Source organism: Bubalus bubalis, chromosome 14 (genome assembly GCF_019923935.1).
Source record: "Bubalus bubalis isolate 160015118507 breed Murrah chromosome 14, NDDB_SH_1, whole genome shotgun sequence".
Classification (NCBI taxonomy): Eukaryota; Metazoa; Chordata; class Mammalia; order Artiodactyla; family Bovidae; genus Bubalus; species Bubalus bubalis.
In genome coordinates, this window is record NC_059170.1 from 29628378 (window position 1) to 29654782 (window position 26405).

The 26405-nt window shown below is 53.4% G+C and overlaps 1 protein-coding gene across 3 annotated transcripts in view; it reads right to left on the minus strand.

The window, feature by feature from the left end:
- Positions 1-169: 169 nt before the first annotated feature.
- The window catches only part of ZBTB46 (zinc finger and BTB domain containing 46), a 51734-nt gene continuing 25498 nt past the window's right edge, over positions 170-26405 (minus strand). For all 3 annotated transcript variants that reach the window (XM_025263870.3, XM_025263869.3, XM_044927411.2), the window contains 3 exons: positions 17728-18012; positions 5267-5442; positions 170-3338 (listed from right to left, as the gene is read on the minus strand). In XM_025263870.3, the coding sequence (XP_025119655.1) occupies positions 2967-3338; positions 5267-5442; positions 17728-18012 (833 nt within the window). In that variant the 3' untranslated portion in view covers positions 170-2966. The remainder of the gene's footprint in view (positions 3339-5266; positions 5443-17727; positions 18013-26405) is intronic.

Here is a 26405-nt window from a genome sequence, read left to right on the forward strand (position 1 = left end):
GGGAAGGGACATGGAACTGGGACCCTGCCACAGGCAGGGGTAGCAGATGGGCAGAGAGGAGGCCAGTAGCCAGGCCACAAAGGGCTGTTGGGTGGGGCGCCCTCTGGCCACCTCTACCCAGGGCAAGGCCGGAGGAGGGGACGCTGTCTGTAACACACAAGGCGATGGCTCAAGCAGCAATTTCCCGATTTATTGAAAGTGATCGCTTTGCAAGAATATCTAACTAATCCCGTCACAGAGATGAGACCCACAGGGGTCCCAGAGCGCACCCAGCAGATAAGAAATCTCAAGACCACTAGGGAGGAGGTGCTGTTGGCATCGATGGCTCCAGGGAAACAGGCAACAGCCCTGATGTTCCACCGACCGATTACAAAAGACCCCCCACAAATGTGAAACACGTTTCCAATACAAACACAGGTTTATAGTCATTAATATAAAGTCGATATAATATAGATTATCCCCAGAAAAAAAATCAACAATCTTCAAACACTGCCCTTTTTTTGTCTGTTTTGTTTTTGTTGACAGGTTGAAAGCGTGTTGAAAAAATAAATATTTAAGAAAAGCACACACACAGCGCCCTCACTACAAGGAGTTCTAAAAAGGGCCGGGTACAAAACACAATATAGGATCTAAAAATAAAAACACCATTAAGTATGGCTTTCTTAAGAGTTGCACATGTCACAGAATGAGCGAAAATAAGATTATCTTTCATATAATATTGCAAAAAGTTCCAGTTTTTGCATTTTCTCAAGAGTTCTCTTCTAAAAAGGAAGATGTGCAAAGTTGGAAGCAGTAGCTGTGTCCTTTCAATCGAGGTCCCTATCCAGTCCTGGCAGTGTTGTGACTATTCCCAAACCCAGAGTCCAAACATACAACCCCGTCAGGATCCAGAGCTTGATACAAAATCTTGGTTCCCCGCCCCTCCCCTACCCCAAAGAACGAGCCGCCTGATGGCCCACCTTCCACGTTGGTGATGCAGATGCCGAACACAGACGCATACACGGGAAGGTACAAAAATGTGAGATGTGATCTACACGCTTTCCGCTTCATAAAAAAATATTTATTAAACATTGCTTTGGAAAAAAAAAAGACCACGATTAAAAGAAAAAAATCTTCATTACATGTCTTTCCCTTCATGTTTGCCTCCATCTCTGAAATCCAGCTTACGCGAGAATTAACAAGGGGGCTCAGGGGCAGGAGGTGAATTTCCCAATGAAGTATCGTTTTGAGGGAGAAAACACCCCTGTGGCACCGAGGGCCCCAGAGGGGTCAGCCAGGGTGGTCCAGAGTGGGAGTGGGCAGGCCCTGAGAGTGGCGCAGAGGTGGCCCTGTACAAAACCCAGAGATGCTTGGTAGCAAAGGTCTGGTTTCCAAATGCATCTGATAGAAAGTAAGTCTTGTTTATAAAAGGGGTTAGAAAGTGGGGGAAAGGTACACAATGGGGAGCCCCGCTGAGTGGCTCAGACAGGCCCCACTATGAAAGGCAGAAGGGGGCGCGGGCCCCAGAGCCCCCTCACCCTGGGCTCCTGCCCCCACCGGCCGGCCCTTCCCTCAAGGATGCCGACAGCTGAGGATGGGAGCAGTCCTCTTCTGAGAAAAACGTGGCTGATGGTGTTTAAAACAAAACAAAACATGAAGCTGTGACTTCTCCCCTGGGCAGGAATTCAAGGACAGCACCATCCAGGTGCCTGCAGCCAGCCCTGACTGCCCCCCGCCACCCCTACAGCAGCCACCTGGGAGGGGTTGGTGGAATTTGCCTTTCTCCATCTAGAAAGAGGAGCGGGAACCTGGCAGGAACACAGGGAAGCCATGCGGTGCAGGCTAAGGGAAGAGAGAAAACCCAGTCCAGCTTTCCTCCAGCCCCAGCTCAGCACCTCAGGGCCCTGACTTGGGGTCCCACAGGGGCTCCCGAGAGAGGTGGGTGCAGGGGACGGAATGCATGTGTCACGAGCCTTAAGGAAGACAGGCTGGTGCTGGACTGGCAGCCTGATGGGGACGGGCAGCGGGCAGCGTCCTCACGGCACAAGGTGGGACCCCAGCCCCTTAGAAAAGAGAGAGGAGGGTGGATGAGTTCGTTTACAAGATGGCAAGGCTCAGGAAGAAGCCAAAGGAAAGACAACTCTGAAGATAATGCCGAACAAAACCATTTCACGTGCCGGCCTCAGTTCCCTTAGCGACTCACGGAACTGGAGCCCAGAGCACCTGGGGAGTGGGGTGGCCCCCACGGGCGGCATGAGCAGCACGGGCGTCAGGGACACCCTCCGGCGTTAGCAGCAAGGAAGGCAAGCCGCCCGGGAGGGTCAGCAGGAGTGGCCTAGGCGCAGCAGGACGGCGGGGCTGAGGGGCAGGCCGGCCCGGCCCTCAGAGAAGTGCACACGGAGAAAGAGGAGGCGCCTGCAGTGGGAGCACCTGGGCCTGCCCGCCCGGCTGCCTCCGTGGGGAGATAGCACCTGGGCGCCCTGGCCGAGGTCGGCAGCTGCTGTATGTTGAGCACCAAAGCCCAGAAGGGGGAGGGCTGCAGGCCTTTGTGGACGCCCGACCTGGATCCCACAGGCTGCTACCGCAGGCACAGCCCTCGAGCCGCCAGCAGTCCCTCTGCAGCTGACAAGGGGTTGGGGGGACTCAGCCCTGGATGGCCGGGGTCAGTGGAACTCTCCTAACAGCCCCCGGACCCGGGCCTCAGGGCCACAGAGGAGGCCCTGGCCAGCACTGGCCCCTTCCTGGCCGCCAGCCTCCTGGGCTCCCCTGAGGCCCGCCACGCGCCCCAGCTGGAGGAGATGCTAAGGGCTCTCTCAAGGCTCAAACCCACTCTGCGCCTCCACCCTGTGTGTGACCCCAGCCCTGCTAGCTGGGGCAGCGGCCGCCTCAGAGCCCCAGGTTGCTCTCCACGAGGGCTTGGGGGCAGCAGGAGAAGGGGCCCGGGGCACACACAGGTGAGGGTGGCCGCAGCCCATTGTTCGCCTGGCCTAGGAGATCCAGGCGAAGTCCTTGTCCGCGCCCCCCGTGGGGCTGTGGGGCCCCCGTGGCGAGTCGTCGTCCTCCTTGTCCCCCAGCAGCGTGTCCTCGGGGGCTAGGCCCACGTCATCCTCGTCCTCGCCCAGCTCCTCCTCGCCCTCACCGCGTGGGTCCTCAGGGTCCTCCAGGTATGGCCCGTCGCCTGCGAACAGCTCGGGGGAGCCCTCTGCGCCGCCACCATCCAGGGACCCGGCCCCGCCGCCACCTGCGCAGTCGGCACACACGCCATGGCGCCGCGAGCCATGCTTGATGCCCACGCTGGCGGCCGACATGAACACACGGCTGCACAGCTTGCACACGTACTTCTTGTCCTTGCTGTGCACCTGCGGGGGCACGGCTGTCAGTGTGGGGGCGGTCAGTGCCGGGGGATGACAGTCAGTGTGGGAGGACAAAGGTCAGTGAGGGGGGATGGTGGTCAGTGGCGGGGGCTGGCAGTCAGTGCAGGGGGAGACGGGATGACTGGGGGGCCCAGAGGGTGAGGTCTGAGTGAGGGGCGGAGACTCGATCCACTAGGCTGCTCACACCCCTAACCCTGGGCAGGGGTTGAGGCACAAAGCCAGGACGTACAGAGTTGCAGGTGCCACCAAAACTTGTTCCCATTCAGAGGTGTGCTGGGCACCAGGCTGGTCGTGTCCCCCAGCAGGACTGGCCCCAGGCTCAGATCTCACTGGAGGTCGTGCTGTTCCCGACACCTTCCAGCAAAAATGGCAGAGGAGTCACCTCCGCCACACCCCAGCTTTTGCCCCACAAGGGGACAGATGGGACTCTGGTGGCCCCCAGTGGCTGGGGCATGGGGGTATGGTTGATGGCAGTCTCGGACAGCAGTGACCAGGGGTGACTCGACCACCTGACTTCTGGGACGTCGTCAGGACAGCCCAGAGCTGGGCTGAGTGCTGACCCACAGGGCAGGCAGGGCTAGGGGCTCCGAGGGGAACAGGGAAGCCTTTCTGAATTCTCCGACCGACAGGCCTACGGAGGTTTCCCTTGAGTGCCTGGCCGAGTGCCCTGGACTGCTCAGTTCAGGGGTCCCGCAGACCACCTTGAAGATCTGCCCTACTGTGCCCTTACACTAAACCTCAACCACGAGGACCGAGGACTGCTGCCAGCCAGCCTGGGCAGGCGGGAGGCCGGAAGCAGCCTGAAATGGATGTCAGGAGGAACTGGGCCTCCTCACAGAATCTGATTTCAGCACAGAGCCTCAGATCATTAGGTCAGGGGCTCTTCCTGCTTCTTATCATTTGCTACATTTTAAATCTAGGACTTATGCAACCCTCTCCCAACCAGAGAGCTAAGACTTCAGTCTGGTCACAACAGGGTTGGGCGGTGGGGGCAGCTCCTGGGGAGTTGTGGGAGCCTGTCCACCGGCACCAGATGGCCAGACACTTGTCTGAATGGATGCATGGATGGGCAAGGAAGGATGCGGGTGCTATGGCGGTGGGCTTGGACTCACTCCCTCACTTGGCTTACTCCGTCAGGGTCATGCCTGAGATCTCACCTTGGCCTCCCTGGATGGTCAGCCCTGTGCCAGGATGCACCTGGGCCCCTCACCGCAGAGATGTGGCCCCTTTATGCCTCCTGGTGGCTTGCTCTGCTGGCCAGCCCATGCAGCCCTGAGGTGCCTTCACTCACACCACCCAACGTTCTCTCCTGCCCCCAGCCGCCTGACCTCCCTGTTTTCTCACCCACCCAAGGGTTCCTCGCCTGCTTTTTGGTGACTCTGCCTCGCGGTTTCAAGCATGACCTTCTCTATCACTTCCTGGCCAAGCAAATACATCCACACAGCACCTGCTCCTGAGCTACGAGCCAGGCTGTCAGACCTTCCAGGGGCCGTAGGGTCCCATGGTGACTGCAGGGCGGGAGTGAGAGGGGCACGGAGGAAGTGGCTGTGTGGCAGGAGCCCCAGGCCGGGGGCAGGGTCCTGGCAGAGAAGGAGGCGCCTGCAGAAGTGCAGCTAGAGCAGAGGCAGTCTCAAGGGAAACTTGACGGGTGGGGCCGGGGTGCTGTGTCCATCTGCTTTCTGCATCTGGGGCTGGGGGCAGAGCCGGTCAGGAGGGATGTGGGGGTCCCTGCTGTCCCGGTCTTTCCCACCGCAGAGTGGACCCCACTTCAGGGCTTCCCTGGGCACCCTGACACCCCACATCCCCATCCTGCCTGGACAAAGCAGGCCCTGGACCGACCCCTGCTGACCCCACACTGACCCCGTGATGACCCCACGCCTCCCTGGCGTGGCCCCGCCCCCAGCGCCGCTCACCAGCGTGTGCCGCTTCATGTGCTCGCGCCTAGTGAACTTCTTCCCGCAGATCTCACAGGGGTAGGGCCGCTCGCCAGTGTGCGAGCGCATGTGCCGCTTGAGGATGCACTGGTGCATGGCCGAGAAGCTGCAGTAGGGGCAGCGGAACTTCTTCCTGATGACCGTGAACTCGTTCACTGCAAGACAGACAAGACAGACGGCTGCAGGTCAGCCCCAAGCCCCGCCCAGTCCGCCCGCCAGGCCTGGGCCCGGGCCAGAGGGGGCTGTGCCCATGCTCTGAGAAAGTGTGCTTCTTAGATCAGCCGGTACCTCCCACATCAGCCCTGAAACACACGAGTCCACACGCGCGGCATCAACAGACCCATCTCCACATGGTCCACACCTCCACATGGCCACAACAGGGTATATGGGTGCTGCCTGGTGGATGCAGCCTAGTGAGAGGCTGCCAGCCCCACTTCCCCTCCCCATGCTTCAGGGAGTGACACTGTGGGCCCTAGGCTGGGGCCACATTCTGGGCGGCTCATGGGGGATAGTCCCACTGTGTGAGGCCCACCAGGCACTAGGGAAGCTCATCCTGAGTGACACCCCCTGTGCTGGGCAGTCACAGACACCACAGTCACCTCCCTGAGCCAAGGGGCACCCCGTACCCAGACCCATGGCTCCTGGGTCGGTCACCCGAGCTCACCAGGGTTGCTTGGAGGCCCTCCCAAGTCTTTGGTGGCACTTCCTCCCAGGAGGGGAGCCCAGGATGGACATCAGTCTCAGATGTCTGGAATAAGCCCCCTGGCCCTCAAGCCACTCACAACACTCATCCACTGCACCCCAGCACCAGCACCCAAGGGACAGACCAAGGGTCCTGACCATCAGGCCAAAGGCAGGCAGGTGGAATGAATACCAGCAGCAGCAGGACCCCTTGTCAGACCCTGCCAAATACCCGCACCCTGCAGGGCCCAGCCATGATCACCGCTGCCCCTGGAGGCACCAGAGGGAAGCAGACGAGAAGCCAGTGGCCACAGCATGACACAGCTAGCAGGGCGAGGAGAAGCTGGGGAAACTACGGTGACTGAAGCTGGCCTCTCTCGCCCAAGAGAGCCGGCCAGGCTGCTGGACATGTGACAGGACGGCTCCATCCAGCCCAGTTTCCCCAATCCCAGGCCACCTAGCATATCACACGAATCAGAGCCCTTGCCGCCATCTCCATGAGGGGTGCCCCAAGCCACCCATCCATTCTGCTTCTCAGGCCCTGGCCCCAGGTGGGTCGCTACAGAAATGACGCCCAGGGGATGGTGCAGGACTGCAACACCGAGTCCAGAGGCCCTGGACACGCCTATGTCTCCACGAGCATAGGGAAGTGGGTGTTCACTCTGCACCTCTGGCCCTGAAACACACCAGGCAACAGGGAGCAGGACATTTTATTTTGCTTCTTAAACAAGCTGTTACTTTTCTGACAAAGGTCCGTATAGTCAAAGCTATGGTTTTTCCAGTAGTCATGTATGGATGTGAGAGATGGACCATAAAGAAGGCCGAGCATAGAAGAACTGATGCTTTCAAACTGTAGTGTTGGAGAAGACTCTTGAGAGTTCCTTGGACTTCAAGGAGACCAAACCAGTCAATCCTAAAGGAAATCAATCCTCAATACTCATTAGAAGGACTGATGCTGAAGCTGAAGCTCCAACACTTTGGCCACCTGATGCGAAGAGCCAACTCATTGGAAAAGACCCTGATGCTGGGAAAGATTGAAGGCAGGAGGAAAAGGGGATGACAGAGAACGAGATGGTTGGATGGCATTGCCGATTCAATGGACATGAGTTTGAACAAGCTCCGGGAGATGGAGAAGGACGGGGAAGCCTGGCGTGCTGCAGTCCATGGGGTTGCAGAGTCAGACACGACTGAGCGACTGAACAACAACAAAAATCAAGCCATAGATTTTCTCCTGAGACATCTTAAAGGGCATCTAAATAATCAAGCAGCCAGATGCCTTTATTTCCCAGAACACGGTCAGTGAGACTGTCCGCAGGGCCTGCTGGGAGCCTGGCTGACCTCATGGACCTGCACTCTCCCTCTGTCATCTCTCGCACCCCAGGGAGTCAGACACCAGGGACACACTGCCCAGGATGACCCCTGTCCACACACAGGCCGACAGCTTCACCAGGGGAGGCCATCACAGCCCCAAGACGGGCTGTGTGGACGTCATCACAGCTCAGAATCCATGCCACCCCCGGGCTCGCCACCTGCCCATGTCTGTACACATAGAGGGGCTCCAATGTCCACCAAACCTGGGCATGGCCACCAGGCCTCTCTCATCATCCAAGCCCGTGCTAAGAAGTAAGGCATTTTCTCACATCTAGAAACTTCCGACATGTGTGTGGCTGGGAGCCAGGGTGGGCGGGAAGGCGCCGGGAGGGAAGTGGGTGAGACCAGGCGGTGAGAGGCGTGAACAGTCACCATTCACTGTCCCTTCACACAGGGGGCCACAATAACATCTGTGAACTACATTTTCACGGTATGATTCTTAACTGTAGGTTCTTAAGTGTGTGGCTACATCACTACTTATTCAACAAAAATGGAAGTTGTTTCTATTTTTTTTACCCTCGCAAACAGTGCCTCAATAAGATGCCTACTAGAGAACCTTTGCCCCTGGAGAGAAATCCTGAGAAGCGGCTGGGCCTGCTCTCAGGCCCTGTGTGCACCAGGGGCCAAGGCCATGGTCCATACTGGCTCAGAGGGCCAAGGCTACTCTCTGTACATGGGACACAGACCGTGGTTACCACTGTTAGCAGTACTGCTCCCGGCAAAGCTGTAGGCCCGGGTCTCAGACGCAGGCACAACCAGAGCATTCGGCAGCTCTTGGACCCTAGAGGAAGCAGCCCTTCCTGAGCAGGGCTCCAGCCCCACACAGAGGGCCATTGGACAGGTGGGTCCAGGTGAGGGTCCAAGATAGGACAGAGGGGAGGGCACCCAGCCTGGCACAGCTGGACAGGCCACACCTGGCAGCTCCCAAGGAGGAAAACCTCCCGCTCCATGTCTCTCTTCCCATCTGAGCACCAGGCCCAGCCTAACCCACCCCTCGATGAGGCAGTAGCAACACAGCCACCCACATGGGCCTCCGGGCTATTCCCCCAGCACCAACCCAGTTTTCACATTGCATGGAACACAGCAAGTGGGCTACCTGCTCTGAGATGGAAAAGGAGCGCGAAGAGACAGCTTTTAGGTTGCTTTATTTCAAATAACCTTTCTGAGTTATTTTAGACTTTCTATTCTGCTTCTATAAACATAAAAATTAAAATTTGAGTTATTTATTCTAGCTTGCATTTAACAATCCAGACTTACATGTTAGAAAAAGTACTTATCTCTGTACACAAGTGCTGTATTTTTCCCCTAGAAAAACAATTTAGTTGCACAAACATGTGACCCCCATCCCCAGGCACACTGAACCTACCCACGATGATGCATTTTGTGGTTTCTTAACCTATTAGTTGCCTGCTAATATAAATGTCAACAATCTGGGCATCTTAAAGCATAAGACACCTGTTGTCTCTATCTTGGAGGACAGATGCCTGAGGTCAAGGTGTCGCTGGGCTGCACTTCCTCCCAAGGCTCCAGGGGAGGGTCCTTCCTGCCTCTTCCAGCTTCTGGGGCCCCAGGAGTTCCCTGGGCTTGCAGCACCTCCCTCCCGTCTCTGATTCCATCTTCTTGTAGCAGCTCCTCTGTGTCTGTCTCCTCATCTGTCTCTTATAAGGACACTGGTCACTGGATTTAGGACCAACTGGATATTCCACGGAGAGCTTATCTTAAAATCCTTAATTAAGTCTGGAAGACCTTTTCCCAAATAGGGTCACATTCACAGATCCCAGGAGTTAGGACATGCACGTGTCTTTGTGGGGGGCACCATGAAACCCACTACTTTCATGAACACTGCTGAGAAAAATGTTCATTGACTGCTGTAATTAAAATAACTGTACAGGAAAGAAGCTAACACTTCCATAACTTGTAGTTTACAGCCTATATATCTTAGAACACCTTTATACATCATGGAGTTTGATTCTCATAAATACCAATAAAGTCTTAAAAATGCAAACAGTGAAAAAGTAATTGAAATAAATGAAAAAACACAGATAGCATCAAATTGAAACAGACACTCTCTACCAATCCACCCTGAAAACAGAGCCCTTTTGCCTGGAATTAAGTGGACAAGGTGAATGGCAAGCTTGAAAATGAGGAAGCGAGGTCAGAACTTGGCACCAGATTATCTAAAGTATGAAGTTCAATAACACGGGGCTACAGTTTTGCAGAAATGTATCTACAAAAGTACCACTCAGTGAAGCAGTGTTAGAGGAAGCCACGTCTCCACTCAGAGAATCAGACTTGCGGTAAACTCACTGACCAGGGAACATTCCAGAACCATTTCAGATATCGAACTCGCGCCCCCTGCATTGGAAGTGCAGAGTCTTAACCACTGGACCACCAGGGAAGTGCCCAGATCTACATATTGAGAACTCCACCCACCTCAGCTTCCCCATCACAGTCTGCTCAGACCCTCGTCCACGGCCTCCTTGCCCATCTCTCTTGGCTGCTGCCAGGCTGGGCATCTGCTCTCTCCTCTTCTGATCGCCACTGACTGTGTTAATCCCTCCCCCAGTTTCTGTATTCTGCAGCATCTGGGGCCTGTGACTTGGCCGGCATGCCCTCCTCGTGAGGGAGGGATTTCAAGAGAAGGTAAATAACCTGCCCGTGAGCACAGCTTTCATACCGACCACCCCAGAGCCACCCCCGTTCTCCTCTACCAGCTCTCACATTTGGGTCATGGTCCCCTCCATGATCACCCCATGGCCAGACCAGGGATGGCTCTATGTCCCAGCATTGCCGACTCGGTTCAGAGCAGCCAGTCTAAGCCTGCTTCCTCCACCCACCGACGGCCCTGGGGCATCCCCAAATGCTCCGTTTGATATACTGTGTTTTTACAGGAAATTTGCCTATTTCCTCCAACTTGTCAAATGTATTAGCACAAAATTGTTCACGATGTTCCCTTATTATCATTCTAACATCTATAGTATCTTAGTAATGATTTTTTTATACCTATTATTGACAATCAGCTTTCCTCTCTTCTTACTGATCACCGTGATAGGAGTTTGTTTTACTAATCTTTCAATGTATTGGTGTTTGGCTTGGTTCATTTTTCTGTTGTCCACCTGCTTTTTATTTCATTGACATCTGCTCTCTGTTTCACTCCCTCTGCTTTCTGTGGGTTTAATTTGCTATTCTTTTCTCCCTTCTTGACTTCTCAAATTAAACTTCTTTATTTTCTAATAAGTGCAAGAGCTATAAATTTCCCTTAAATAGGACTTTAGATGTAACCTACAAGTTTTGATGTGTCATATCATTATCGTTCAGTTCAAAATATTTTGTAATTTCTATTGTGACTTACTCTAGTATCTTTCTGCTGCTGATTTTTAAAATTTAACTTCACTGAGATTAGAGCACGCACTCTGTATGAGTTCACTGTTTAACATTTGCTTAGATCTCCATTACATTCCTGCTTTGTCTATTTGTAAATGTTTCCTGTGCACTTGGAAAGTTTATGCACTTGTTTGGTGTGATGTATGACTTGGTTGACCATGTTGTTACAAGCCAATACTTCTCTGAACAAAGATGCAAAACTCCTGAACAAAATAGCAAGCTGAGTCCAACATATAGGAAAAGAGCAGCATCTTGTGACTCAGTGGGTTTATTCCAGGTTAATATTTGAAAATTGTGTTCAAATCTTCTCCATCCTTGCTGATATTCTGTCTGCTGATCTATCAATTACTGAGGAAATCTGTTTAAAATCCCCAACTCTAACTGTGGACTTCTTTCTTTCTCCTTTCAATGCTGTCAGCTTTCACTCCATATATCTAAAACCCCAACCTGTGCATCCAGTATTCGCATTTCCCTCTGAACTGACTCTCTTGTCCTGTGTAGCAGCCTCTGGAGCAACACCCTTCCGCATTTCACTTTGTCTGATACCGATAAGCCTTTTTAGGCTGGTGTTTCCTTGGTTTCTCTTTTTTATCTTTTTGTTGTTCAGTCACTCAGTTGTGTTCAACTCTTTGCAATGCCAGGGACTGCAGCAAGCCAGGCTCCTCTGTCCTCTCTATCTCCTGGAGTTTGCTCAAACTCATGTCCATTGAGTTGGTGATGCCATTCAACCATCTCATCCTGTCTCCCCCTTCTCCTCCTGCCCTCAATCTTTTCCAGCATCAGGGTCTTTTCCAATGAATCGGCTCTTCACATCAGATGGCCAAAGTATTGGCGCTTCAGCTTCAGTATCAGTCCTTCCAATGAATATTCAGGGCTAATTTCCTTTAGGATTGACTGGTCTGATCTTGCAGTCCAAGGGACTCTCAGGAGTCTCATCCAGCACCACAATTCAAAAGCATCAATTCTTCGGTGCTCAGCCTTCTTTAAATTCTTTGCTTTAAACCTTTCTGTGTTCTTATCTGTAATACATGTTATCTACAAACAACAGATTTTCTTTGAAAAGCAGGCTGATAATCCTTTCTTTTTCCCGTAGTGTTCAATATGTTGGTAATAACAGGACTATTGGTGTATCTGGGTGCTGTTTGCATCTTGCTATGTATGTTCGATTTGTCCTTTTATGCTTTTTGTTGCTTTAACCTTCCCTGCTTACCTTTTTTTGAAATCAATCAAGTACCATTCCACTTTTCTCTTCATAAGTCTTTGAGCTGTACACGATGATTTTTGTCACTGTTTGTTGTGACTTCGTAGAGAAGGCGAGACTCATTCAGACCCCACAGTTGCCCACCCTCCCACCGTTTGAGCTGTTCGTGCCACGTGTTACTCTGCTACTTGAGTCAAAAACCCTACAAAGAGCCATAAACTTTGCTTTAAATGCTCACAGTCTTTCTACAGAGGCTGTTCTCCAGTCTTTCCTGTTGGGTGACAGTGCAGCCCCTGCTTTCTGTTTCTCTGGCAGACGTGGTCTTCATGTGGCCCTGGTCTGTGAGGGGTACATCTGCTGGCTATAGGATTCTGGTCTCGGAGTTTCTGCAGCACCCTAGAGACTAGCGGCATTGTTTCTGTTGCAAAGTCAGACATCAATCTTGATGTTGTTCCTTTTAATGTCTCTCTTCTCAGGCTGCTTCCAAGGTTCCTATTTTTGTCTTTGGTTTTCAGTAGTATGACAGCAGTGTGCCCAGTTTGGGTGTTTGGTGGTGGTTTTGTTTTGGGGTCATTCTGCTTTGGTTCCCTGAGCTTCCTGAATCTGTGGAAGGATGTCTTCCATCAGTTTGGGAGCATTCTCTGTTGTTGTCTCTCCTGACACTGCTCCACTCTGTTTTCTCTCCTCTGGACCCCAGTGCACATGCACTGGACATTCTCACTGTTCCTCAGTGTGTCTTTGCTTGTCCCCATGCTTTTTCCCCAAGTTTCAGCTGGATCCTCTCCATCACTATCTTCCAGCCCCGTGCCCTGTCTCGGATGGTACTGACTGCTCTACGCTACTCACGCATCCTCAACCTTATACTTTGTATTTTCAGTTCCAGCAGATTCACTGGATTCTTTTCTACAGATTTTTCTGTCCCTCAAGGACTGCAGCCTTCAAGTCCCACCTGCCCTGATGACTCCCCAGGATGTGTGTGTGTGTGTGTGTGTATGTGTGTGAATGTGTGTCTATGTGTGGCTCTGCCATCACCACTGGCCACCTGGACCCAATGCCAGGCTGCCTGCATCAGAGAGGCCAATACCCAGGTCCACCCCCATGTACCAAATGCCCGTTCCAGTCTGGCAGCCTCAAAACCCATCGTCCACAGGTGTCCATTTCTTGGGGCTCCTTATCTGACTTAAGGGTGGAGCCCTAGGCAAGTCCACCCAGGCCGTGAAAGTGCTCCTGGCCATACAATGAGCCAAAAGGACACCCCGATCATCCTGGTTAGGCCGGTAGAGCCTGTGGAAACCTCAGGCCCCAGCTGGAGTCACCTCTGGAGGGGCCAGTCCCTCAGCCCAGGCCTCTAGGTCTGGGGGTGTTGACCTAGGAGAGACAGATGAGTTATGGGCCGTGAGGACATGGCCGACTCAGGGAGACGGTAGCACAGAGGTGTGTACCTGCTTACCGGGTCCCTGACCAGCCGCCACAGGATGACCGTCACACTTCCAGAAAGGAAGCCTGAGCGGACATGCGAAAAATCCACATCAGCACAACACCAGCTCCTCCCACTACAACATCCTGGTTTCAAATGCACAGAAATAGCATTTGATTTATTTCAAATTACAAAACATGTGCTTAAACTCTCCCTCCTTGAAGATTTTTTCTTCAGGGAAATAATGGAACCTAACAGACCTGTCTTTAAATAACTACCTGAGACATAGGAAGTGGGTCTCAGATGCCTGGTAACAAACACACAGCAGCCAGCACCACAGCAAAACCCGCTTGAGACCAACCAGCACCGCTCAGGGCTTTTAACCCACTGCTGCAGGAGTCTGTACACTGGGGAAAATTGCCCCTTAGAAGCATTGTAATTTAAATATCAAAGCTGATTCAATGTCCCAGATGTTGCAACTATTACTGCAAAGCTGACATCTGCATCACCCTGAGTGACACGGGGCCGAGGGGATTGTGGGGCAGAGGGTGGATGGAAAGCAGCCATGACCACACAGGCTCACCCAGGACATGCTGCATGTGGGTTCTGGGCACTGGGCCCATGGGGATGTGCCCAGTGGACAGGCATCTGGCCGGCAGCCCTCGCGTCTTACCTGGGCTGGGGAGGCAGCCGGCTCCCTGGGCTCCGTCTGGCCGGTCACCAGAGCGGGCATCCGGGGCTCTGAGTGCAGGAGGGCGAAGGGGCCGGAGGGAGGTGACTTGGGCTGGTGCCAGGTCCTGGGGACACAGGAAAGGAGTCTCACCCACGTGAACGGACACCAGCTGGCAGGCCGTGGAGAGTTCGGGGAGCGTTGTCCTTGGCCATCCTGCAGTGAGCCGCACGCTGCCATGTCATGATCATGAGGCCTGGGTCTCGCTGGACGAGGTTTCTATCTGCTCACCACTCCCAAGCATCTGGGTCTCCGCACGTGCCTTGTCTGGGGGGTGGTCTGGCTACGATGGGGTATTCTATCCAGAAAGTCAGAACCCGCAGCAAGGATACACCACATGCCCAACATTGCCTGGAGCGAGGCTCTTCTAGAAAGTCCTTCTAGGTGTGTGAACCTAGCTATTTACCTATAAGGGTGGTAATACCTAAGTCAAATGCCCTTTCATACATAGGAGAGTGTTTAAGGTCCCATATTAAGCCAGACTCAAGTGAAGGTCCTTAATTCATGTAAATACCAGAAGGAAATATTCTTTAAACCACAGTCAGAACAAAACCCAGCTGCTTCCCTGACAGACACCAGGGGCAGTGCACAGAGAAATGTGGGCAGGGCACCTGTGGCTGGCCGTCCAGGGTAGACCCCGCCTGCTGCCAACCCAGGTCTGCATTCTCTCCTGTAGGAGCACATCCTTCCATAGAGACAGGACAGCACCGCCACTGCTATGAGGAGATAGACGCTCGTGTGTTCCCAGGAGCCACGACGGCGACATGCACAGGACGTCGGGGTTTCTAGGAGGTTGGGGACGCATCGCGCTCGGGCCTCGACCTCCAGTGACCAGAGCAGCTGCTTCATCTCCAGTTCGTTCCCGAGAAATAAAGGTTACTTGTGTTCTCATGGCATTTTTCAAAGTCCCTCCCGGATCAACACACACCCACAAACACGGCTCAGGAAACAGCACGTTTGGCACCACAGGGGTGCTTGCCATGGTTTCTATTCAGTCAACAGAGACTTTTAACCAATGGGATGTCAGCCTCCTACTGCAAACGTAATAAAAGCAAAAAAAACAAAAAAAAATAATCAACTTAAACTGAAGCAAAGTGAAAAGTACACAAGTCCTCTTGCAGAGAAATCAGTTAAACAGTGGAGATCCACCAACGAAACCATCTGTGGAGCTTAACTGCCAAGCCAGATGTGATCAGATCTGGGAGAACAACTGAACTCGGTTTTCTTGAAGGCTCCAGAACTGTCCAGAAAGGACCTTCAGTCACTGCTAGGCACTGCCTGCAGATCTGATGGTTCTCTTAATTAAACATGTGCTGATACCACCCCTTCCTTCTGCAACACTGCGTGTCCAGCAGGCCACACTGACCACAGGGCTCCCCTCTGGAGACTGGGACGACCTGACAGGGCCCAGGAGTCCCACTGAGCACACCGCATACCATGGAGCCACCCTCGTCAGACACCATGATGAAGACGTGCCCTCCCCCGGCTGCTCCAGCCATGAGCTACGGCTGCTGGGATGTCAGCCCAACAAATCCCCCAACATCACAAAAGGCTTAGGCCCAGAAAAATCTCATTAACAAGCACCTCGAGGAGCCTGGGGGTTAGAGTCGGGAAAGAGCCCCTATAGCCCCCTCATACCAGACCAGGAATGAGACTCCCAGCACCGAGGCACAGGGCCCCATCTTCCTTCTGGGCCTCCCTGGAGGAAGCGTGGCAGCCTCTGTGTGTCTCTGCATTGCTACCAGTGGTGCCCAGTGTGAAGCCATGCTTCCCTTCCAATGTGTTTTTAGGTCCACAGCGCACACGCTATCCCATGCTGCCCAGGGTGGTGGTCTCCGGGGGCTCAGGCCCATGCTGGGTGGCACCCTGGAGGGACTCTCCATCTGGACAGGGGACAGGCCCATCCCTCCTGTGACCACATGGTTCAGCACAGAGGGGCTGCCCCCACCTCCTGGGGCCTCTGACACACGAGGTTCACACACCAACTAGGAGAACCCCAAAAAAGCCAGAACAACCGTACTGCCCTGCAGGGGATGCCCCCACCTCCCCACACCCTACCCCAAGCTGCTCCTGCCATGGCACCCACAAAGCTGCCAGCTATCCTTTCAGCTCCTGTGGACTTGCCAACTCTAAACCCCAGATGCTGCAGACACCCTGGGACCACTTCCTCAACTACCGGTTTTTGCCAACACATTCAGGGTTTGACCTGAGCGGGGAAATGGACTGACGTTGGTGAGTGTTTGTCAGACTGACTTGGTTTATGCGTCCGTGTTTTATATTCACAACAGCTGTATAAGTGACACTATTCCCATTTCTCAGATGCAAAGAAGTGAGACCTAAACATGTTTTCAAAAGTGTGTTCATCAGCCTTGGGGGATTCAGCCCTGGGTCTGACTTCACAGCCAGGTTCTTCGACAGCCCCAACGACCACCTTCCTTGGACTCTGGCAGGAGAAGCAATGAGAACGGGCACGCTGCTCTCCACGTCAGTCTTTATTAGCCACAAGCAATTTCCATCACAGATACTCAGGATATTTTAGTGCCCGTGAAAGCAAAGTTGTGAAGATATTGTTTTCAAAATTAGAGTGAAAATTAAAGACACTCCACTGATGCCCAAAACCAGCTGCAGCTTTTCCTTTGCTTCTTTCAGTGGTGCTCAGGGACCACGCATGGCCCCGCCAGCCACACACACTTGGACTGTAGGACCCTGGACCGGCCCCTTGCCCACACCCCCTGCATTCAGCACTGCTCTTTCTGGGGTGTGTCATCCTGCCCCGAAAAGGGAAACAGGGCCACACCTGGCTCTTCCTCACAGACATCAACCTGCCAGGGTGGCTGGAGACATAGTCACGGTCCCCTGCGCACCCAGGACAGGGGATGTTCACAGCACCTGAGCCTAGGGGGAGCAGCTCCCGCCCATGCTGGTACCCCCCTCGGGGGCTCAGCCAGCACCGCTGTACCTTATGGGCTTCTTGGGTCACTCCGTCATTTGCTTCCGAGCAACTGGAATTCAGCAGGAGACATTTAAGGTGTAAGCACAACACCCAAATCCTTTCCACATCTGAGGCGGGGGCAGCAGCCACTGCCCAGAGAAAGGGGATCCGCACGCTGGCCACGCCCCAGGCAGGACGAGGCGGTGCCGGCGGGGCGTGGCCAGCAGAGGGAGCCCGAGTTCGGCAGTCCGGAGGCCGCCCTGGCACCCGTCCTCGGCCAGGCACAGCGGTGCACTTGTCAGCTGATCAGGGTTTAGGGTTAGATGCCTGATTTCAGGGCTTCCCAGGCGGCGCAAGTGGTAAAGAACCCGCTTGCCAATTCAGGAGACATAAGAGATGCGGGTTCAATCCCTGGCATGGCAACTCACTCCGGTATCCTTGCCTGGAGAATCCAATGGACAGAGGAGTCTGGCGGGCTACGGTCCACCGGGTCGCAAAGAGTCGGACACGACTGAAGCAACTTAGCAACCACGCACGCACGCCTCGATTTCAAGCATGAAACATTCGGATAAGCACACGGCTGCTTCCCTCCCAGTGCCCCCGACAGCCCCCCATCGCAGGCCCCGCGACCCATCGCGACCCGCACGTTCGCAAGGTACCCTCAGCACCGTATCATAGGCTGAGGCTTGTCACTACCGCCGACTCTGGGCGCCGCGGCACTTACGGGACAGGGAATGGGCGCCCTTGGGCAGGTACTCCAGCAGCAGGGAGCTGTCTTCCCCGAGCACGTCCGCCTTCAGGGCCAGCAGGCTGTTCTTACTCATGAGCGCCGCCCGCAGGTTGGCCACGGCGGTAGCCTGATGTAACGCGTCGTCCTTCTCGGGGGTGAGGGGCGCGCCTAGGTAGCTGCCTTCTCCTCCCAGGAGCCCCTCGTCCACATGCGCGAGGAACTCTGGCCTCTCCCCTCGGCTGTCCGAGCTGCTGGCTTCAGCGATGGTCAAGTCCGAGTCTGGGGAGGAAAACACACGTTAGAGACCTTGCAGGCGACTCGAGGACCTTCGGAACAGCCAGCACGCAAAAGTAGGAAAAGCTGGAGCCAGGAGCTTCCCGGCCCCCACCTGCTTGTAATCAAGTCTGATCCCGTCCTGCCATGAGGTCTCAGGACAGCGGTGATGTCACAGCCAAGACTTCGGATGGGGTTCAACCCAGAACACGGCGGGTGGGGGAGGGGGAAGCCCACCCAGGATAAGGGGTGTGCTCTGAGTATCCGTGTAATTTCATCTCTCAGATAAGGGGCGACCGTCAAAATGGATCAAAGAGCCCAAAAGACACAACCCTTAGGAAAGCTCCAGCCTCAGGCTGGGCCACAGTCTCAGTGGTGACACCAAGGTGAGCACTGAAACAGATTAAACTGGGCTTTGTCAAAATCAAACCTTCGGAGGCCTCCAAGGACACCGTCAGCAAAGCGTGAGGACAGATCAGGAGCAAATCCCTGCAAACTGTGCCCCGACATGAGATTCCACCCAGACTCTGCACAAGAACCTCAGAGCTCAGTAAGAAGACAGACACCCCAGTTTCAAAGATATTTGAACAGATACTTGTCCAGAGAAAATGCATAAACGGCCAATGGGGGTGCTCAATGTCATTTGTCATCAGGGAAATACAGCTCGGCACCTGGAGGCCCCTCACTCCTACCAGTGCCCACGGGGCGCAGGGTCCTGGAGCCCCCCGGGCCGCTGTAAGAATATAAAGTGATGTAGCCTCAGTGCAGGAGCTCAGGTCCTCAAAAAAGAGCGGCCTCATGGCCAGCATTCCCATTGGCAGGAGGACGTCCATGCTCAGAGTGACAGCACCCATCAGGGTCAGAGGTAGAGCAGCCCGAGTGCCTGCCTACAGGGGAGGGACAAACAGGGCGCGGTCCATCCACACAGTGGAACGTGATTGAGCATAAACAGGAGTGACGCTCTGGCACAGGCTACAAGGCAGATGAATCTCAACACGTTACATAGGGTGAAAGCGAAACAAACACTGTACTCTAATTCTGCTCACGTGAAAAGAGGCAAACCCATGGAGAATGAAGGAGACTGGGAGTTGCCAGGGGCTGGGAGAGATGAGGGGATCTTGGGGTGACTGCAGGTGCCTGAAGACGGGCCGGTGCCAGATGGATCCCAGGGAGAGCTGCTGCCTGGCCAGGGCTCCCCAGGAACAAGTGGCTACTCAAGAAATCAAAATAGAAACAGGAAAGCAAGCTCCTTCCCGAGACAGAGGCAAGTAGGGGAGGAGGGATGGGCCAGCTTCTCCCACCCCTGCACTGTCCTGGGGGGTGACGCTGGAGGGAGACTGGGTCACCTCAAATGTGAAGCTGTGGGATAGACACACAAGCTGGTCCTTGAAATGACAGGTCCCTCCTCAGACCCGGGAAGCATGGGCCAAGTGGAAATCAGAGACTTGGACCAACTTGAGCATCACGCCCCTGATATGGACATGGCCTCACGCACCTGGGAAGTGGGGGCAGCAGGCACCAGGCCGCACCACGGGGGACCTCCACCTGGATGGGTCTAGCCCAGGGATCCAGACACTCAGAGCCACTGTCCAGGGACCCTTCCAGCTACTGCCAACAGAGGTTTCTGAAGGATATTTTGTTTTTTTCAAACTATAAATCTTTTTTATATTTTTTTTGCCAGTTCTTCAATTTTATATCAGCACTGACTTTGCACTGCTAGCCACTAACTGTAGGGATTAAATAAATTGAAATGAAGGCTCTATCTCCCTTAGCCTGGCTCCTGGAAGAGACTTAGGTGGTTCTTGTTCCTGGGGCTGGAAGGGCCAGGATCCAGGACTGACAGGGTGGTGGGAGCCTGCTTCCAGCTTGCAGACAGCTACCTCCCCACTCTCCTTGCCCTGGCTGGTATGTGGAGGGCCTCTGATTACCCCAAGGACTTGCTTGCTGGCCCCACCTCCAAACATAAGGATTCAAGATATGGATTCTGGGGACAGAAACATTCAGCCCACAACAAGCTGAAAACTAAAAAAACATCAGATTTCAAAAACAAAATTTATTGAAATTATATTAACAATTTAAGTTCAAAAGCTTGCAAAAGAAATCAAGATAAGCTGAGAGATTCCTGCCACATGTGAAAAGCTAAAGGCTGGGTTTTGGGGAAGGATGTCTGGCAAGTGAGACCTGCAATGAAACAGTGAACCGGCTTCCAGCTGCAATGCAGTGGTTGGGGGGGTGGTGGCGGCCGCAGGGCGGGAGGGGCTGGCGAGCTCTAGCCAGACACATCCCCGGGGTGACCACCCTAGGATGCTTGTGGTGAGCGGTGAGGGTCCACAGGGTGTAGGGTGACAGACAAGGAGATTAAAGTCATCGATGGAGGATTTCTCTCATGAATGCTAAAGACTGAGAAAAGGCACCACCACCGGCCCAGGAATGCAGTCAGCCCACCTGTGGCGGCTTGATGACCTCACCTAGAGTCCTCGCAGGAACACTGAAGAGCCCACAGCCCCTAGCAGTGTGACAGGTTGAGCAGAAATGCCTCCTTTCCAAGTCCTCCAGTCTTTCTGCCGGGCACCTACCCGGGACATCTCCTAATATAAGGACCAGGTGGCGCTAGTGGTAAAGAACCCTCCTGTCAATGCAGGTTAGACATAAGAGACATGGGTTTGATCCCTGGTTTGGGAAGATCCCCTGGAGGAGGGCATGGCAACCCACTCCAGTATTCTTGCCTGGAGAATCCCATGGACAGAGGAGCCCGGTGGGCTACAGTCCATGGGGTCATAAAGAATTGGACAAGACTGAGCAACTTAGCGTGCATGCAAGCACCATTCAGTGAAACATGGAAGGAATGGGTCTATTCTGAAGACAGGAGTCATGAAGGAGACCGGGGAGGACGAAGGGTCCCTGACTGTCCAACATCACCTCAACGGTCAGCTCATGGACAGCACGGCCTAGGATGTATTGTTAAATGGAGAAAGCAGAGCAAAGTGCCCAGAAGGCAGCACGTGAAGCCTACCCTGGGTCCAGGTCCTGAGCCTCCTGCTGGGCAGATGGGCCAGGAGCCTGGCAAGGGGACAGGGGGCTGGAGGTGGAGGCTCAGGCCCAAGAAACGTGCTTATGCCTGCAGGGCTGAGCCAGACACCAGGAGGGAGAGCAGATCTGCCCCTTCCAGGCTCTTCTAGACCATAGCTGGATTTCAAAAAAAAGGATTTAAGATGAGGTCAAAATGAAATTCTACAAACAGAACAGGAAGTTGAAAGCATTGTTTACATTGCAACAAATCCTTTCGTAGATAAAGAGTCTGATGTCACTTAAACCCTTGAAGCAGGCTCTTACTGTTATCAAAAAGCTAAAATCATCCCCAGTGCCCTGGGGGTGGAGGGTGGGGACCTGTGAGGAGCATGGCTTCTGTGGTAACTTGATATTCACCGGTTAGACTCAGAACACATTTCATGCTGCTCTGAGGAGGATCCCAGCTGGAGCCGGGAGAGCTGGGGTGCCAGGCTTGGACCCGAGCTTCAGGGAAGGCCTTCAGCCCAAGCCACCAGCCACCATGCATGACAGGACTGTCCCCAAGTGCCCTCCGGGCAGGGACATCTCCTGAGCGAGGATCTGAGGCAGGGACATCTCCTGAGCGAGGATCTGAGGACCCTGGGAGTCCTTCCTTCAGCTGCTGGAGCTCATCCACCAAGTGACGACCCTGGAAACTCCTCACCTCACATTTCTCCTCTGAAGAGCCTTTTGTGGCAAACTTAGACTTGGTGACTCAGAAAAAAGCCTTAAATGGTGATGTTAAAAAACTGACAAGCCAGGAGCCAGGCATGTGATGGCCGCCTGGGCTTGGCTGTTAGTCGTGGGCGGTGGACCCTGTCCGGGCCGCCTGGCGACACTGCAGCACCGTTCTTGGACACAGCAGCCCACATCGGCACTGCCCGGAGCTGGACAGGGAGACCAGCCGCCAAGACGGGGGATAGAGAGTGTCCAGCCTTTTCACACACCTGTGACGGCAGGAAATGTCCCCATGCCAACCCCCGGGCCAGCAGAAAGCCACTCAGGGCTTCTTCCCCAGCCAAGCTCTCTCCGATAAACAAGGCAACCAGGACAGAAAATATCAGCATTTAACTATAAAGGCCAAGTGTTAAAAGTAAAGATGGATGTAAGAGCAGAAGACAGGGGCAGGGTTGTTCCTTGTTCCTATAAGTGATACACTGTAAGAGTTGGAAATTTTCACTCAACCTTTAGCTGAAACCGAAAAGAGATCATAATTAAAACTAGCAGAATTTCTAGACAATTAAACTAGATGATGCAGTATGAACTGCAAAGGACCTCTACGTATGTATCTATACACATAGACACATATAAACATACACGTACATGTGTGTAAAGTGTTGTCACTACCAACTACCTCTCATTGGTGTGTGGTTTAACTTCCCACATAATGGAATACTGTATCCTGTTTAAAAAAAGATAAGGAAGGTCTTTGTGCACTGATGCTGCAAGTCTAGCAATAATAAAATAAGTACAATGTGTGTACAATATGCTACTTCCAATGTAAACAGGAAAAAATAATATATTCGTTTCTTTTTCATTCACAAATTCTTGAAAAACCCAAGAATAACTAACAGTGATTTCTGATCTGATAGGTTGGCATCCAGGCAGATGAATGTCAAGGACAGCTGGAAGATACTCATGATATACATTTTTATACTTTTTGGTTTTTGAATCACTCCATTAAATTAGAAAATAAGAAACATCTTTTGAAAGACAGTGCTGAAAATATATGGACATAGTACCAATAAAGATACCGCTAAAAAAAAAAAAAAATGATGAAGCAGAGGGCACATGTCCAGGGCCTGGGGTGGGGGCAGGGCCGCCCTGCCACTGGGGCCTGGGCGCACAGCCGGCATTCGGTTGCTAAGATTTCCCCAAATCTCATGCTTCACGATTCTCAGAGCTGCTCCCCAGCTGCCTGTCACAGCCCCTCTGTAGATGCCCAGCCCCACCCAGCCCAACCTGCCACCTCTTGTCCAGGGAACAGGCGCCTGCATCCGCGGCTGTGCACACAGCAACGCAGCAGAACCTTCAGGACAAGTGAAAACCGCGGAGCGGAGACCAGGCCCTGGGAGACTCCACCCCCGACTTACAGTTCAAACCAGACCTCAGTCCTAACACTCGCTAGATCTCATGAACAATATAAAAATAAAGTTTAAAAAACCTTGTCCAAAATTTACATTCTTACTTTATGTGTCTAAGGTGTATTATTTCTTAAGTGTCATGCTTTTTATCCATGTTAAAATCAAGTTACTTCATTTTCTATCACTATCCAAAAGTTTTCACTTCATAAAAGAAACTCTCTTTAATTAAAAAAAAAAAACAACAAAACCCTATATAGTCAGCAAGGTAGTTCCACAGGCAGATGATATTAGAACAGCTGGACACCACATGCAGAAGGTGACCGTGAAGGCTAACCCATCACGCCCCAGGCCAGTGGTCACACTCAATCCTCCGGGAAAACCACAGGAGAAATCTTTGTGACCTGAGGCAGAGGTTCCTTGGATTAGACCCAAATAGCATGAACCACAGAAAAACAACAAAAAAAATTCATACACCAGACTTCATCAAAATTTAAAATGTGTGTGTGTGTGCTCAGTCGCTAAGTCACGTTGTACCTTGAAACCCTGTGGCCTTCCAGGCTCCTCTGTCCATGGGATTCTCCAGGCAAGAATACTAGAATGGGTAGCCATTCCTTTCTCCAGGGGATCTTCCTGACCCAGGGGTCGAACCCAAGTCTTATGTTCTCCTGCATTGCAGGCAGGTTCTTTACCACTAGCGCCACCTGGGAAGCCCCTTTTCAAATATGTACGCTTTTCAAAAGACACTGTTACCGGAAAACTCGAGTCAGAGACTAAGAGAATGTTTTCAGAACACATGCCTAACAAGCAAACAGACACCTGGAGAACAGTCCGCTCAGCCAAAATACTTCCCCAGGAGGAGGGTTGATGTCAACTCGGATGCTCATCTTCGGGGTGGGAATGCGGCCAGCGGGATCCCCGGAGTGCAGGGTGCTGGATGGCCCAGGGCTCAGACCTGCCACCAGGCACAGCCCTGAGCAGATACCACTCAAAGGCAGACGGGGAGGCTAGTAAACCCTGAGAAGACTTCTCACCCTGAGAAGATGAAACCATGAGGAGTCACCCCCACACCCTCCAGAATGGCTAAGGTTTAAACACGAACCCAAACCACTGCCTGCGTGACACTGGCACAAGTGTGCCTCACACCACCACCTGGTTCCTCGCACACACACCATCTGACAGCCCAGTCCGGGAGGCTTCAAGGCAGATCACACCAAGACTCGTCCTGGGACGTTCGAGGCAGCTTGAGCATCATAGCCGGAAACCACACAAACAACTACATGTCCATCGGCAGTTGTGTTACAGCTGAGAACAGAACACCGCTTGGCAGTGAGAGAATGATCTGAGGACTCTCATGGAGGCTGGAGCAAACTCTGAGAACAGGTTGGCAACCACCTGGGCAGACCAGAGGTTCCCTAGGCTATGGAGGGAAGCAGCCCAGGGTCCTCTGGCGGTGACTGAGCAGGACCAGGTCAGTGAACAGGTCACTGTGTGACACGCTCGCTTGTAGCCCCCAGGCTGGCATGAGATGGGTGGAAGGGTCCAGAGGCTGAGGGGATGTTTTGTCATCAAAAGGCACATGAAAGGTGTGGGTCCCAGCCTCAGAAATGCGGGCTCTGGTGAGAAGCTGGCTGAGAGCGCTGAGCTGAGGCCCTGCTGTCTGCTGCTCCCTCTGAAATGCGCAAACAAGGTGAGTTGGATGATCAGACAGATAAACATGTAAACACAGCAAAACATTAGCAGGTAGAGAATCTCAGGTGGCAGGTGGGCTCATGGTCCGTTTTTTCAACTTTTCTCTTAGTGTAAACGTCTCCCCAGTGAAATGGCCAGGAGAGAGACAATAAATTATTCAAACCTTACAGTTAGAATCTGTGCAGCTCACTGAATGTATACCATCACTGAAACAATAGGAAAGGGGTGGTGGTTTTCTTCAAACACCTTGTTATTGTTTGTCCCCCAACTGTCCCCAGGTGACTGGGGCCTCACCTCCGAGACCGTGACTATGTCGCCTCATATGGCAAAAGGGACTTTTCAGGTCCTTGAGATGGGAGATCACCCTGACCCTCCCTGTCCACACAAGCGTCCATCTCAGAGGAAGAGGGAGGCAGAAGGGCCAGAGCTAGTGAAGGGGACATGGCACCAGAGCTGAGATCTGAGGGATGTGGGGCCCCGAGCCTTTGGAAGCCTTTGGAAGAGGAGCCTTTGGAAGCTGGCAAAGGCTGGGATTCTCCCCTGAGCCCAGAAGCCAGCCCTGGGGACCCACGGTTGCCGTGTGAGGGCAAGAGAGGCTATGGTGGGGCCGTTGCCACCACTAAGCCCATGGCCAGTTGTCACAGCGGCAGCAGGGAGCAGCCCCTCAGAAACACCTCGAGGTCGACTTCAAACACACAGGCACCAGCACCGAGGGTGGCAGCAGAGGGTCCCTCATGTCCCTCTGGTCAGGACAGGGCCCACGGCTCAGGAAGGGCCCCCACCACGGGCTCCACCAACAGCAGACTGATCGGGAGAAACCAGCACCCAGAGATCTGGGGAGGGGTCCCCAGGACAGGTATGGGGGTGGGCATGTGGGTGTCTGGGCGTGGGTGTGGGGATGTCTGAGGCTGTGGGGGGTGTATGGCGGGGTGGTGTAGAGGTGGCTGGGGGTGGTGTAAGGGTGTCTAAGGGGGTGTGGGGGTATCTGGGTGTGAGTGTGGGGGGGTCTAGAGGGCTGGGCGTGGGGATGTCTGGGACTGTGGGGGGTGTCTGGGGGGTGGTATAAGGGTGTCTAAGGGGGTGTGGAAGTGTCTGGTTGTGAGTGTGGAGGTGTCTGCGGGCTGGGTGTGGATGTGTCTAGGGCTGTGGGGGGTGTCTGCAGGGTGGTGTAGGGGTGTCTGGGGGTGGTATGGGGTGTCTGAAGAGGTGTGGGGGTCTCTAGGGGTGGGTATGGGGGTGTCTGGGGGGCGGTCAGGCCTCTGCTAGCTGAACAGCTGTGATATGGCCTTTCTGATGTGTATGTTCTGCTTCTGTTTTTAAAAAATTTGAAAAAAAGCAGTAGCATAAAAGTTTTCAAATGAACAGTTAAAAAAATAACACTCACAACTCCTTTTAAAATCTTCATTTAAATGTAAGCTTCCAAGCTGTGCCTTTAAGTGCATATATATAAACACACATATACACCACTGGGCATTTCCACACAACCAGAGCCCCTTTGTCTCTGGGGTCGGGGGGGCGAGGGCAGTGGGCTCAGACCCCACCCTTGTTGGCACCTAGGGGCATCCCCATCACAGTGTC